The sequence below is a fragment of the Pipra filicauda genome, unplaced genomic scaffold (genome assembly GCF_003945595.2).
Source record: "Pipra filicauda isolate LSUMZ 115617 unplaced genomic scaffold, ASM394559v2 scaffold179_size1759329_pilon, whole genome shotgun sequence".
NCBI classification, from domain to species: domain Eukaryota; kingdom Metazoa; phylum Chordata; class Aves; order Passeriformes; family Pipridae; genus Pipra; species Pipra filicauda.
This window is the reverse complement of record NW_024104286.1, coordinates 273279-288347: the sequence shown is the minus strand read 5'-3', so window position 1 is coordinate 288347 and position 15069 is coordinate 273279. Positions and strand designations below refer to the sequence as shown.

The following is a 15069-nucleotide window of genomic DNA, read 5'->3' as shown; positions in this document are numbered from 1 at the left end:
CCTTTCCTTTCCTTGGGTCAGTTCCTAGGCTCTGCCGTGCCAGAGCAGCAGCACAGCAAGTCCCAGAGACATTATTATGTTAAAAACTGGATTCAAGAGTTAGAATCAAGAGCATAATAAGACCAAGCAAAGCTATAAAAGCAAGTATCTGTTTAACAAATTCACGCCTTCAAAATACTTTGTTTCTCTTCTCTTTCATGTTATTTACACACTGTATGATCTCCAGCATGCTTACACGTGAATTGTATTTAAACCCTGCTTAACTTACAACTTAATAGAAGTATGTGTAGGTAGAAGAAGGAGGAGGTGTGGTAGAAAAACATTTTCTATTCTAAAAGGTTATCTCTCTGGAAATCTGTCTGCTGAGTCTTCTGGTGTGAAATTGTGTTGAACAGAAACACAGGACAGAAATAGAATAGAAAGCTATTATGGCTTTACTTGGTCTTTCCATGTTGAAAAGGTAGTAGGACATTTCAAGTTGCTGTGGTCTTGCATTTCTTTCCCATTTGCTACTTTCTTCATGCAAGTCAGAGATCCTATTTTAAATCCTTATTAGGAAGTTGAAATCAAAGATGTTTTGTCAGCATTATCCAAACAGGAGACCGGACAAAAAGAGGCTTTCCTGCTAGGATTACTATTGCTAAATCAAGGAATACCATTCATTCATTCATTGTAAAGGGCGTTCTGCTAAGCCCTTTAGAAAAGCAGTAGCAAGTAAGAACTGTGTTAATGAAACACAGTACATTGTTTTAAAATATCGAGCTCAGATTTGTTCAGGATAAAACGGCTGCTCTCAGAATAGCCATTCAGTAGCTGAGCTGAGCCTCTTTTGAGCAAGGTTGTGTGGTCCAGTGGTTACTGTGAAGCCCTGCACACAGCCCACCTCTAATTCTGACTGGGGACAATGAGCGAGCAGCCTTACCAGAGTGATTGGATCACAAACCCCTGGGGTCAGGCAAATGTGAAGAATGCATGATCTGCTTGATCTACCATTTGCTACTGTAAGATCACAGGTATTTTCTTCATAAAGTGATTTAATTCTTGGCACAGTTACTGGTAAGTAAATGGCAATGAAAAGAAGAACATTAAGGGTACTGCTTCCTCAGCGCTACCTGGGGGGACAGAACCAACTTTTGTCCTTATTTTATGTAGCCTGCCCATCTTAATGGCTGGTTACAAAAATGTCCTATCCTACCTCCTAGCCTCTCTTATATGAACAGCTGACATAAAAAGCATCTTCATTTATCTGCGTTATTTTTGTAAGGGAAAAATTGGATTTTTACCACCTATATAGCACAGCATGTAAAGTATTTTCAAAGGTTAAGTTTTAGTAATTCCTTTAGAATGAATAGTATTTACTGTTAAGTATAGTATTTAATTCCAATGCCTGGAAGTAAAGTATCATGTTTGTTTCTCTTGTGCACCTTCTAAATATAGAAATAGCAATACAGTAGATGGGAAATATGTAATGGGTTCAAAACCAGCAGTACTGTACTTGCCTAAAATGAAAAATGTATGAAGAGGGGAAGAAGGGACAGTGTTTAACTCTTTTTCTAATGAACCTCTCGTGGCGTGCAACTGCAGATACCAGAATGCACCAGTGATGAGCAAAGAAGGCAGGAGCTGGGTCGGCTGGAGGAGGAGCGCATAGTAATACTAAACAACTTGGAAGAACTTGAGCAGAAGATCAAAGATTTAAATGACCAGATGGATGAATCCTCAAGGGAGGTATGAAATACGTTTTGGTTTTAAATGTCTTGCTTGTTACGTATGTCTACATAGCACAAGTCTGATGGGTCCAGTAAGTACGTGGGGAACTCACTGATGTATGAAGCCTTCATATTCTGTGATTTTCACCAGGATTAGGCACAGAATCACAGACCTGGCTGTCTCCTGTTATGAAGGTTGTTTTTCCCCAGCTGGGAGATGGATATGATGGTCGGGTTAGCGTTTGCCAGCTGTAACCATTACACTCCTAGGTGGAATTGGAACAATCTTGCTTGTTTAATGGCCACTCAGCTGATCCAAATGCCTTGTGTCACTTGGGAGTTTTATGGTGGTATCTCCTATGACTGTTTAAAGAGACAGGAAGTGAGACAACTTCCTTTCAAACCTCCTTGGCTTTACGGTGGCAAGGGTGTGTTGACACCCCCTTGACTTCTGGAATCTCTCAGTTGCAAACTAAGCTGGCCAGGCATTTGGGTTTTGCTTGCTCCAGTTATCAGCGACAGGAAAGGAACAGCTGTTCCAGAAGGGTTTCCTGACTGAGCTGGGCACAGAGACAGTACAGTATCATAACAGGAGGGAGCACAGAGAAGAGATAGAAAATAAGTAGTTTGGGAAAAAAAGGATCTTCAAGCTAAAGTTGGTTTGGACTTTATTTTGCAGTATTTTGTGTTTCAGTTTTACTTCTTCTGAGATCTGTGATCTCTTTTTAACTTCTGTGGCAGTAAAACATTTTTCCCCCCTTCCCTCTTTTTAAAATACTTCTCTTGTGAATAACCACCAACTCACTACCCTTCCCCCAGAAAATAATGTGTATCAAGATTTCTTCTGAATCTGGACTGCTTCTGAAAGATGTTTTGTGTTCCTAGTTGGATATGGAATGTGCCCTTTTGGATGGGGAACAGAAATCTGAAACAACAGAGCTGCTGAAAGAGAAGGAAATTTTGGATCATCTAAACAGAAAAATAGCTGAACTGGAGAGAAATGTTATTGGTGAAAAGACAAAGGTAATTCAGTTATCTTAGCTGTGTGCTCTGTTCCCCTTGATCTTCAAAATATATTTATATGATTAACTTTGATGGAAGTTGTTTTATGAAGTATTGTCTATAGGTAAATTTACTTGATAAATATGGAAGAAAAAAATAGTTGCTTCACCATCATTTCCCTTTAACAGTAATGTGTTCCAAGGTATGCTTGACAAAGCAAAATATAGTATGCTTAAGTAAAAAGACCTGATCTACCGTAAAGAAATTTTTATTAACAAAAAAACATATGTAGGGCTTGTACTTGGGTTATCTGTTGTTTAAAAGAACAATACTAGTTGAGCTGTTCCATTGTAGGTTATATAATTTGGAGAACAAAAAAAAAGAAAAAGAACCCTTTCTCAGCAAAGAAACAGAATGAAAGAAGGCTGCAGGTTTTTTCTGTTATTGTATAGAATGATGTATAAGACATCTGTCAATTATGTAATTTTAAAGCAATCATTTTTTTTATTTTGTTTGCTGACTGACAGTTTTAGTACTGTAGAATTATTCTCTCTGTGATTAAGTCCCAGGAATTAATTAGTTTTCCTATACAGTCAGATACTTAATTGCTCTCCACTATATAGCAAAACATGTTCCAAAATAGGATAGCGCTATAATAGGATTTTAAGTGCAGAAATGGAAAGGACCTGCAAGATGAAGTTGTCCCCCTCAAGCCTGGGCTGCCAGTTCCCTCCACCAGGCTCTTCACTGGCCTCTCCAGGCATGCAGTTCCCTTCTCCACAGGGGATGTGCCAGGGCCAATAATACTTCAAGGTCAGGAAGTTTTTCCAGGAATTTCAGCCAGTGTTATTTCCTTTTTAAATTTCATCCTCTGCCTCATAACTTAGACCTGTCACTTGTGGAAGTGCTCTAGCTAGTCTCTCTTCTCTTTTAAGCCTTCCAGAAATATCTGGAAGTCTTCTGCATTATTTGCTTTTTCTTAGACAAGCTGCACATTTTTAGCACTTTTGCAGTTCCCACTTAATTCTCACCTTTAGCTTGCATTGTTTTATTCTGAGCTTTTTGTCTTTGATTTCTGCTTGCCCTGTCATGAGCCTGACTGCTATTTTATGGCTGTGCTCATCAAGCCTGTGGTTGAGAAGGAAAATGTTGCTCCCGCTTCTCTGCTCTGTGGGGAGACAATCCAGTTTAAGTTTGAACTTCCCTGCCTGCACTTTTTTTTTGTTCGTGTGTACTCCACACAGATCCTTCAGCTTTCAGTGTTACCTGTGGTCATGTTTTAAGTTGCCTATGGGACATGTTTCATTCTTGCTTTTTAGTATAAAGATGAGTTTAAAGTGGGCAGATAGGATCGTTGGTTTTGGTTGGTAAGTGGTAAAAAATAACATGTCCAGAAATTCAAGAGATCTTTTGCCTTTTATATTGCTTCTCTAGTAGCCTCAAAGTTGAATTAAGCTAATGGAAATTACTGTAAAATCTGTAGGTAATTTAAATTTCCTTGCAGTCATATGATGGAACATTAGTATGTAGCAGTCAGAAAATAAAAGTGCCGAGTCTAGTTTAGATTTTCAGTTGAACTGAAACATGGAAAGCAGCCTAGAAAAAGCATGTTGTTATTTAAAAGGCAAGTTCACTCAGAACATTTTTTTCAGTATGAAGCATGGGCACTAGTCAGATCAGTTACAAAATATTAGTTGTCTTGTCTTTTGTGTTTCTTTTTGTTTTAAACAAACAAAATAAAAAACCCCAGCTGTGAATGTGTCCTCTAAACTTAAAACCATGGCTCAGTTAATACTGAAATATTCTTTGTAGGAATAAAGCATTGCATAAAAGTGAAAGTTTAAAATAGAAATCGGACATGAGCCTCTGTGAACAGGCAAAATATAAAGTGACAGCTGAAGGGTTTTGGAGAAAGTAGTGTCAGCCAGCAAAGCAGATGGCACTGATCATGTCAACAAATAAAAGTTTGGGCTGGCTTGAAACAGTAGCATTTTGTAAAAGCTTGATTTGTGTGTCTATGTTAAGGTTGCAGCCCTGCAGATCTGATGCAAGACAGGCAACATCTTGGCTCTGTAGTAGCACAGGATCAGCCCTCCACTCCCCAAAAGGGGCTCAGGTGGAGGCAGTAAGTGGTCCTTTTTGCTGAAATAAATCAAAACTTAGGACTTCCTCAACAGCATTAAGGCTCAAGTTTTGGCCAAGAGTTGCCACTCTGCTGATGGTACTTTTTGTGTTGTTTTTTGCAAGAACAAGTGTCCCAGTGTCCACAGGGTGGTCACAATTTCTATTAGTTGCCTGAATATTTCACCCCTAGTGATACCTAGGGTCTTGGTTTTGGTGGGGCTTCAAGGCAAGAAGCTTTTGGTGTCCCATATTTCAAACAGTGGTTACATTTTTGTCAGGGTAAGGGAGTGATACCCTAACACACCACATGGTGTTGGTTGTCTGGAGGTGAGAGGGAGAGTTCATTTGACTTGTGAAATGATGGTGAGGCATTAGTCTCGTACATGATGGCACTTGTCCCTGAAGAGACTTGAGCATCTCATGGAATTTGCCCCTGATCTTGGCACCTGTTTGACAGGAAACCCCTGCCTGGCTCTGTCTCATCTTTACCCATGCACCTGTTTGAAAACCTTGTGAAATTCTTGAAAAGGTGGGTCACAAACTACAGCCTAATTATTGGGCCATGTTATGTACCTAAAATGGACTGCAGGTGGAAGCTCTTGTACTACCTTCTACCTGATTATTGGATTTTTTTTTTAATGCCTCATGCACAATTCATTTAGGTGAGGACACAAAGTTTTGCCAACTTTTGCACAATTTTAAAGCCGCAGTTTCTAGTCCTTGTGAGGTAACAGAATTGACTGGAAAACATACTTGAAGGCAGATGGCAGGAGAGTTGTGAGTTTGGTTTCGGGCTGTGTCAGTGTGCTCTTTGCTCTGGTACAATGTCTCTGTGTCCCAACACCTCGCTTGTACATCAGGAACGTATTTTGTGAGCAGGTTTGTACGTTATATATTAAACTGCATCCTGATCTCATTCGAGTCCTGCGCTCAACCCTACTGAATACATGGCAGGACTAATGGTGAGGAAGAATGAATGAATTGGTGGGAAAGATGATGTAGCACACACCCTGGGTGAGCTGGGACCGTTTCCCTTGCCTTCGTGACTATGCCACCACTCAAAATGTAAGGAGCAAAGAAATTAGTGTTGATTTACTTGGGTTTTAGAAATAAGAGCTATGAGTGGTTGCCATTTTGAAAAGATGGTAAAACCTTTTAGCACTCTTGCAGGACTTGCTGTAGTTCTGGTTGTGGTGCCTCTTTGTCAGGTGTAAGTGCTGTCAGGACTCAGTTGTCATGGCTGGGGTAGCTGCTTCCAGAGCTGCTTGGTATGACCTGTGCTTTCAGCTACGCTGGAAATCATGCCAGGGTAATGGAGGAAGGTACCACTTTGCCTCCATGGCTGTGCTTCTTGAGCAAAGCTTACAATCTTTCATTCTTTTTTTTTTTTTTTCTTTTTTTAACTACCTTGCACTACATATTTGGTTTTATCCACAGAAGAAGGTGACTAGCTACATCACAGAATCACAGAATATGCTGAGTTGGAAGGGACCCACAAGGATCAAGTCCAGCTCTTAGCCCCGCACAGGATCATCCCCAAGAGTCACACCATGTGCCTGAAAGCATTGTCCAAACACTTTGTGAACTCTATCAGGCTTGGTGCTGTTACCACTTCCCTGGGGAGCTTGTTCCAGTGCCCAGTAGGGACATATGGGAATATCAACATTTAAGAATTAATCACAAGCTCCACTTACGCAAGGGCAGCCCTGATAAGTCACTACTAACACAATTTGACAGATACAGCTTGAAGTTCTGAGGGAAAGAGCTGTGCTACAGATATTGAGAAAAAAACCTTGAGCACAGCCTGTTCTGGAGAGAGCTGAGCTGGACAGACCCAGAAATAAGCAAGCAGGTGAAACAAGCTCCCTTTTCCCTGCCATCCAGGCCCAGCTCCCTGTAGTTACACAGCAGGCATTCATGTTGCTGTACTGTTGGTGTACAATAATGATGGTATTGTCTGCAGTAGAACAGCACCTCAGGCCCATGGTGGAATTTACATTTACAACTTCCTCCCAGTGAATCTTCGCTCGTGAGACTTAGTTCAGGATTGACATTTGTCTGTAAGGGAGCTGAACAAAATTGCATTTGCCTGCTTGAATGTTATCCAGTTCTGCAACGTATTTCCTTTTCATACAGTGCTTCCTTAATCTGTGCCATTTTAAAAAATGCAGTCCAGCATATGTGGAGAAGGATGCTTAATGATCCCCCATGCCTGAGGTCTCCAAGTTAAAGCATGAGGTTAAAAGTAACAGTGTAGCCAGGGAAAGAAAGAAAAGATCAGTGAGCATGAATATAATGGAGTAACTGGAAATTAATAATGAATTCAGCAGAAGTGCTGTGGGAGGCAATCATAGCTAAATGGGAGTTTTGGCATAGAGTTTCAAAACAATTATTTATGCAAAAGTTGAGACTTTTTTAGAGAGAGGGACATTATTCCTGTTCTTCTGGAGGAGCTTTGCCTTACATCATGGTGCCTTTGGAACTCTTTTATCAACCAGGGTTTCCTGTCTGTCTTCAACAGCAGAAATCAGGAGCAGCTGGCAGCAGATAACTCATCTTTTTTTGGAATACATTTAATTTTGTCCACATGCTTTTGTGGAAATGTTTTTCAGTCATGAACAGAATATCCCAGACATACCAAAACACTTAAAACTCAGCCTCTTTGCCAAATTAGTACTGCAAAGACTTTGAAGAATAGAGTCAAGGAAAGAACATGTTAAATACACTGGTGGTCTATCCTCAGTCCTTTCTCTTCTGAATGCAAAATTCCTGCTGCTGTTATCCTGATGAATCTGACAAATTTATGTCTCCTATATCCTGGTCAGATTCCAGTTCAGCAATATATAAGCAAGTGTTTCATATGGATGAGTTGTCATATCCATAACATTAGCTACCTCCTTAAGACACAATACAGAAGATTAAGGGTTTTGAGACATACTTGCATCCACTGGATATAACCACATAAGGATATCCTGTAGAGAGAACACTGATAAAGAAAAATATGATTACAAAGACCAAAGGAGAAAAATCTGAATTTGCAAGCTTTCTTTTAAAACAGTCATGAGAGAAATAGCAGAATGGGTTATACTGCTAATGGGAATCCTCCTATTGTCATCTAGATGTTAAAGACTATACAGAATTTGAATTTTCTAACTTGAATTTTTTTTTCTGCTGGTTGGATGATTATTTTCTCTTCTACACTCATGAGTCAGGGATTTTCTTTTGCCTTCCCTGTTCATTAGGACAAGACATTACAATGGTCAGAGAATGAGCTTAGAAACTGCAAAAAACTTGAGTTGTCTTAGCAGTAAGTTAATGTGTGCACTTATTGTGTTTTTTTCTTTTACTTAAAGCAGAGAGATTGCTTACTCTGGTTTAAAATGCTTTTTAACAGTAGCTTTATGCATGCACCCGAAACAAAAATATTGAGATCTCTTGTATAGATGCCATCACTGAATATAATCAGTTATATAATAAATTAGTTACCATTCATACAGAAAAAAGAACTATTGTGAAATACCACCTTCTGACTTATTATGCTCCTCTTAATACACCTGACATACTCTTTCCTCTTAATGGCTTCTGTCATGAAACCCACAGGGATTTAATGACAAACAGTTAAATTGTTACAAGTTTTATGCTTCTGTCCTGAAAGAGACCTGAAAGAGTAGTCTGAAAATATAGAAGATGAGCACATACAGTTTGAAAAGGAGGCTCTCTTTTATTTCAGCAGTATTTTTTTTAAACAATTGTATGTGATCTGATTTGTATCAGCCACAGTATTGTAAATGCTTTTAATTTGCCAGAGTGCTGGACAAGTCAGTAGACCTCACATTTAACACTTTCCCCAAATATACCATTTGCCCTCTTCCTTCAATGGATAACCACTGAAGAGCAGATGATTTTTTTGGTTGGTGTTGTTATCTTTGTATCTGCTTTTTTGTTAGAGAGTAGACTATTTTCTTAGAAATTCGTGGGAAGGGTTAAGCCAATTTCATCAGTGTTCAAGTCAAATTTTCTTGCTTTTCCGCTTATTCTCCATTACTACTGAATAGACAAACCCAGCAGCACCACACCATTTCCAAGTAGAAAGGAATAATTTCTGTAGTCTCCTCTTTCTCTTCCACTTTTAGCTTTTGCAGTAGGTTATTTTGGAGAAGGGGGGGATGTTCTTTTGCAGTGTAAAGAAAAAGGCTTGGCTAGAAGTGAAAGCATGAAGATGAGGTGGAGAAACTTTTCAAAGAACTGCATGTGCTTCTCCTTATTTCTCAGAAACCCGTGAGAGTTGTGAGACTGATTCTGTAGTGAGAGACAGAGCATGCATATCTGAAGGTTAGTGTAGATTACAAATGTTGTTATCTTAAAAGATGATTTATAGGTGGGTTGGACTGAGAAAGACTGTGGAGTACTTCGGACTGCAGCTTTGAAAGCTAAGAGCCTATTAGATGGGAATACATTCAGGTTTGGGGGTTTTTTCTTCCATTTGTCTTGTAGGTTTATTTGCCATTTCTGTATGAAAATGACACGTCTTGATTTTTGGAAGTTTTTTTGTTCATGGAAGTTTTTTTGTGGTTTTTTGTGGAGTGATTTGGAAGGTTGTACAGTGAACCAAATTCACTTAGCCATACAATCCATTTCACACTGACCTGGTAAAAATGATAGGGGTTCTTATTTTGGGGGTTTGGGTTTGGTTTCCCCTCACACACACACAGTTTTTATCTGGGTTTTTGAGAAGCTTTCTGTATTTCATCAAATTTACTCCCATTTTTGCAGAGTTCCTACCAGTTTATGCGAGAAGGTTGGTTCAGAGGGCACATGTGCATGCAGCCACATGTTGCTCTACAGTTTTAGCCAGCCTGCCTGCAGTAGCAGACTGTGATGAATGACAAACTGAAAAGCAGAAGTTCTCTGCAGAAGGGGTGTGGAGATCCACTAAGGCTTTAAAAGTAGCAGCATTGATCAGGCATAGAGCATCTTTAACCACCAGAGACAACACTGAAGCAATTTGTTTTGCTTTCTTTCTGTTGTTCCCATTCATCTAGGGGCTACGTTTGTCTTTAAAACCATCCTTTTATCTCCTCTGTGTCCTCATCATCTCTGAGATGTGTTGGGTATATATTCTTTTGTTTTTTTCTCTTTCTTTGCCCTAAAATAATTTCTACCAGATCTAAAGACTGATTTCCTTTTGTGACCCATGTTAATCAGTAATGGTCTGTGTTCATACCACATGTGCTCTTGCTGACATCCCATGTCTGTGCTCTTGGGGGACAGTGTGACATGTCAATTCTTTCTACTGCTGTCCTTCACAATTTTCAGAAATCCTCCAAAAGTGATCCAAGCTGTGCCCCAGTATCATCAAACCCCAAATCAGCCCTGCTCTGTATCCTGGCTGACCCCAAGTTCATTTAACGTGCATCTAGAGGCAGACCATAGGGCAAGTTGGGCAGTAGGCTAAGACCAGATGTTCTACTTTTTTCCCTGGAAATAGGACTCAACCAGACTGTAGTTACTGTGCTTCTGGCATCAGTGCTGGGGCTGGGAAGCGATTGTCTGCAGAGAAATACTTAACAAGTACAAGCTCATGCGGTTAAATGAGGATGAGCAGCAGGAGCACATGGATTCTGTTCACAGCTCTACTGCTGGCTGCTCTTGGGCAAACAGCTCGTGGAGTCAGCCACAGGCCTGCCTCAGCTGCATCTTGCACTTGGCTTGCAAACTTATGAATCCTTTTCCTTCTAGAAGAATTTGCCTGGATTCATTTGTGGAAAAGACTGTATGAAGAAATTATAATTATTGATTTATTTATCAGATTACCAATGCACAGCCTGAGACGTCAGCAAACTTAACTCCACAGCTGCAAAACATATAATGCATCTCGTTGCTGAAAGTGATATTTCCTGTTAAGACTGCACATTTTGAAGGGAGCCAGTTTGGTGAGATGCTAGCACTTCCTATGCTATAAATAGACCAGATGAGTATCGCTTTCAATCTCAAAGGAATACATTTCTAATTTCTTGAGGGATGTAACAGTATCTCTGGCAAGATTCTCAGGGAGTTTTATACTTGCTGATGATGTCTCCTCACGCTCGAGATTTGACTTGCTTTATAATCAATGAGCACACTTGTTGCAGAGCATAGACATTTAGAGAGCTATTAATGGCTTCAGAGGCACAATACTGCAGCTAAGGTCAGAGAAATCCTTGCTTTGGATGGTAAGGTGGGTAAAAAAAGAAAGTGTGAAATAATGTGGCAGACCATAGGTTGCATGTTAAATGGTTGACAAGGTTTGTGAGGAGAGGAACTACCAGTTTATCCATAGATTTCCTTCCGTGTTGGAAGTAAGGGTGATTCAACAAATGGGGCTTCTTGGGGATAGAGGTCTAGAGCTGATCTCTCAGGAGCTGCATGATTCTCCCTCACTGTACAGCTTGCACGTGCTACATGCTCTGTATTTCTGATCCCTGCTGCCGCTGTTGTAAGACAGCAGCTAGTACAGGAACTCCAGGTAATAGAATATTCGTGCTCAGTTGCTCATTTTCATAAGCTGAAAAAAATATATTTGTGCTCAGCATTTTGTTCATCTGCTTGTATGAGCTGAGAAGCTGCATGTGTAAGTGAGCATAAGGGCACTGGGAATCTGGTCGACATTGGTCTTGAATAAAATGTTTCCTGCTGTTGTTTTTAAATACTGGGAAAATTAGATCCCAGCCCCTGTTCCCACTCAGATTTAGAGATAAAATCATAAAGACAGCAGGCAGCTAATACATGTTACTATGCCTCTGCCATGCATAAGGGTTTGAGAACCTTGTCAGGCATAGCAGAGAGTAGGTTTGGGGAAATGCCTTCCCACAGTTTGAAATGGCACGTACTGTGTAGTAAAAGACACTCCTTCTCTATGGCATGTGCCATAAGAGTGATGCAGAGTGTCTAATCATATAGCACCTGTTACGCCACACATTTGATTTTAAATACTAGTTGGGACTGGAAAGAGGAGAAATGAGTAGATGCTGTGACAGAATTAAACTGTTCTTGGAGTAACCAGAAGATGCTAAAATTTTGGGACTGATACTGTCAATTTTTGAGTGTTAAGGAGAGTTAGAGACCATCTGAGAGGAGACGCATTACTACAGAACAACAAATAGGAAAAGAGAACTATACCAGTTTTATTCTAGAAGGTATCAGAGAACCAGGCTTCAGGGACTTAGTTGATTATTTATGCCTGGCATATCAGGCATATTGTTTTTTCCAGTTACTAATTGCTCATTTGAAGAAAATGCATCTGCTGTGTTGGCCAGCGTAGATGCAAGTGAAAGGTGCTAAAAGAATTCTCTGTGCTCTGATTTATTGTTTCCCAAACTTTGGTCCCCAGATAAATAATAGTCTGCTGGGTAGCTTTAAGTGATCTGCAGCCAGTCTTCAGAGCAGCGTTGCACAGTAAATCATGTAGTATTTGATTACAAAGATTAAAAGGCCAAAGGCTTTGGAGGGTGAGAAGTAGTGGGCTGAGTACTGCTGCTTGAGTGGGCCGAGAGGAAAGCTGACCTAGTTGGTGGAGACCAGGGAGGTGAAGCTGTCACCTTTGATCCCCATGAACAGGTTACAGTTCCTGTCTCCTGAAGCAAATTTGCTGGATCACTTGGTGTTTCTGCTGCAACAGGACTTCCTGGCCCAGAGTTATTTCTTTATAAAGCTCTGTCTTGTTCTGGTTTTTCACTGCTTGCTAAATGTACTTGTCTGTACAGAGCCACACAGGCATGTAATTCATTCTCCCGGGAAGATCCATTTATCCCTCACTGCCAGACTACAGTCATTTTTCATCCATTTTGCTTTCTAAAAGCTACTCTTTCTCTCTCAGCTTTACCAGTTACCTCGCTAACATGGCAACTGTTTCCTTATTTTTTTTTTTCATTAGGTGAGACAGGCAGTGGGCTTTAAAAGCATCATCCAGGCACGGGTACAAAACACAGTGACAACGGAGAGAATTAATCACCCCACTAAAATGATTTCTGTTTTGTTTTGATCATTTTGCATCCCACCATTGCATTTCAACTAACGAGTGGTTTCTGTCTTTGACCAACATGCTTCAACTGTTCATTAAGGTTTTGCCACGCACTGTCATAATCACTAACAACTGCTTGGGTTTGAAGGTAATTGTGTTTATTTTCTGGTTCATGCTTCAGGAAAAATTAAAACTTGATGCTGAGAGGGAAAAACTAGAGAGGCTTCAGGAGCTTTACTCCGAGCAGAAGACGCAGCTTGATAATTGCCCTGAGTCCATGAGGGAACAGTTACAGCAGCAGCTGAAGAGGGTTAGTAGCAAGTTTCAAGAGTGCACTTTTTTATTTTGTTGATTTTTAATTTTTTTTCTTTTTTTTTTTTTAGTTAAGTGTAACATATTCTCTTTCAAGTATCCAGTGTCTGAACATATTTGCAACTTAGAATTTTTAATAGTCACGAGGGTGGGTTTTTTTGTGGAATGGTTGTAGTAGATGATGTTCATGATGGCAGACAAGTAGAGTGCAAATGGGTGGATTAGAAATCATTTTGTGTTGAATGTTTTTAAAGTTTTGGGCTACTTGCCTGTAATTAGCCCCTTAGGCCTTCTGAGTGATGTGGAAGCTGTTGTGATTTTTAGATGAATGGTGGAGCATCATTCTTTACCTGTGTGAGCAAAGACTGGAATCGGCCAGTAAATGTCTGTCTCAGTGAAGCCATGGGTAACTTCTTTTTTTCAGTATATAACTTAGCTGTTAGCCTGAACTGTATTTGAAAAATTAATTTTGAAGATTTTGCCACTTAGTAAAATAGCTTTGTTTTGTCCTACATTTTCATTTTCAAGAGTTACACATTGGTATAAATAAACTTTTCATACTGTCTAATTGCAACGATTTTAGTTTGTGTAATTTGTAATCAAAAAAAAGCTGCAATACTGTCTATGAAGGTACCATTAGTACCTTCTTAGTATTCATTAACGTGAAGTGGGTTATACAGCACATATAGTTAGCTTTAGCAGGGGAGGAAATAATTTTCAAAGCATCAGTATGGCAAGCTCAAGAGGCCATATGAGAGTCAAATCTTTTTTCTGTCTTGATTGTTTGTATCAGGAAAAAGGGCTGTAATAGCACTGATTAAAAAAAAAGCTTTATAGGAAATACTCTTTGTATGTTGTTTTATTTCCAGAATTCATTTTGTTGGGGTTTTTTTGTTTGTTTTTTTTTGTTTTGTTGTGGTTTGTTTTGTTTTGTTTTTTGGGTTTTTTGTTGTTTTTGTTTTTTGCTTGTTTGTTTCAGAGAACAAAAAGTGAAAAAGTCCAGCTTTGGCAATAACAATGTTAAATTCTCAGTTAGTACAGAAGAAGTTTGCTGGTTTTGAGACGCTTAAAGATTTTTGTGTTACCTAAAAAAAAAAAAAAAAGGCAGTGTTATGTAATGTCTCATACATATTAAAAGGAAAGCAAGCCTTTCATCTGCAGTCAAATACTTAAAGGTATTAATTTGTGAGAAGCTGCAGTATTGTTGCTATGGGAGGGTAGTAAATCTTTTTTTCACTATTGACCATCAAGTGGCTTCTAGAAATATGTTTGGTTAAAGTTTGTTTGTTTGTTTGTTTCTTCCAACTTGTTTTAATAACGATTTTGGATTTGAAAGTGGGACACAACTTGAAATGTGGTGGTGTAGTTAAGTGTCCAGTTAGTCCTATTGCATATTATTCCAGGCCAGCTGTAGTGGAAGTTAGCAGTGGTCAGTGCAGTAGAAGTTATCACTGAGTTAGTGCACAGTAGCGCTCTAATGAGGGAATGAAATGACTCTAAGTATTGTACCCAAAATAGAAAATCGTCTTCCTCCAAAATAAGTCCAGCTCTGGGGCTCCCTGCAAAAGAAAGACATGGACCTGTTGGAGTGAGTCCAGAGAAGGCCACAAAGATGACCAGAGGTCTGGAGCATGTCTCCTATGAAGACAGGCTGAGATCTGGGATTGTTGAGCCTGGAGAAGAGCAGGCTCCAGGGAGACCTTATAGCAGCCTCCCTCGGAGCAGCTGGGCTACAAGAGAGCTGGAGAAGGATCTTTTAGTGATAGGACAAGGGGTAATGGCTTTTAACTGAAAGAGGGAAGGTTTATATTAGATATTGGGAAGAAATTCTTTACCCAGAGGGTGATGAGGCACTGGAACAGGTGGCCCAGAGAAGCTGTGGACTCCTTATCCCTGGATGTGTTCAAGGCCAGGTTGGATGGG

General features: G+C 39.8%; 1 protein-coding gene across 5 annotated transcripts in view; it reads left to right on the top strand.

Moving 5' to 3' along the window:
* PHLDB2 (pleckstrin homology like domain family B member 2) overlaps positions 1–15069 on the top strand; it is a 67843-nt gene that overhangs the window by 24055 nt on the left and 28719 nt on the right. For 3 of the 5 annotated variants that reach the window (XM_027744157.2, XM_027744152.2, XM_027744155.2), the window contains exons 5-7: positions 1585–1728; positions 2595–2732; positions 13016–13144. In XM_027744157.2, the coding sequence (XP_027599958.2) occupies positions 1585–1728; positions 2595–2732; positions 13016–13144 (411 nt within the window). The remainder of the gene's footprint in view (positions 1–1584; positions 1729–2594; positions 2733–13015; positions 13145–15069) is intronic. The other 2 variants (XM_027744154.2, XM_027744156.2) reach the window with 1 other exon arrangement.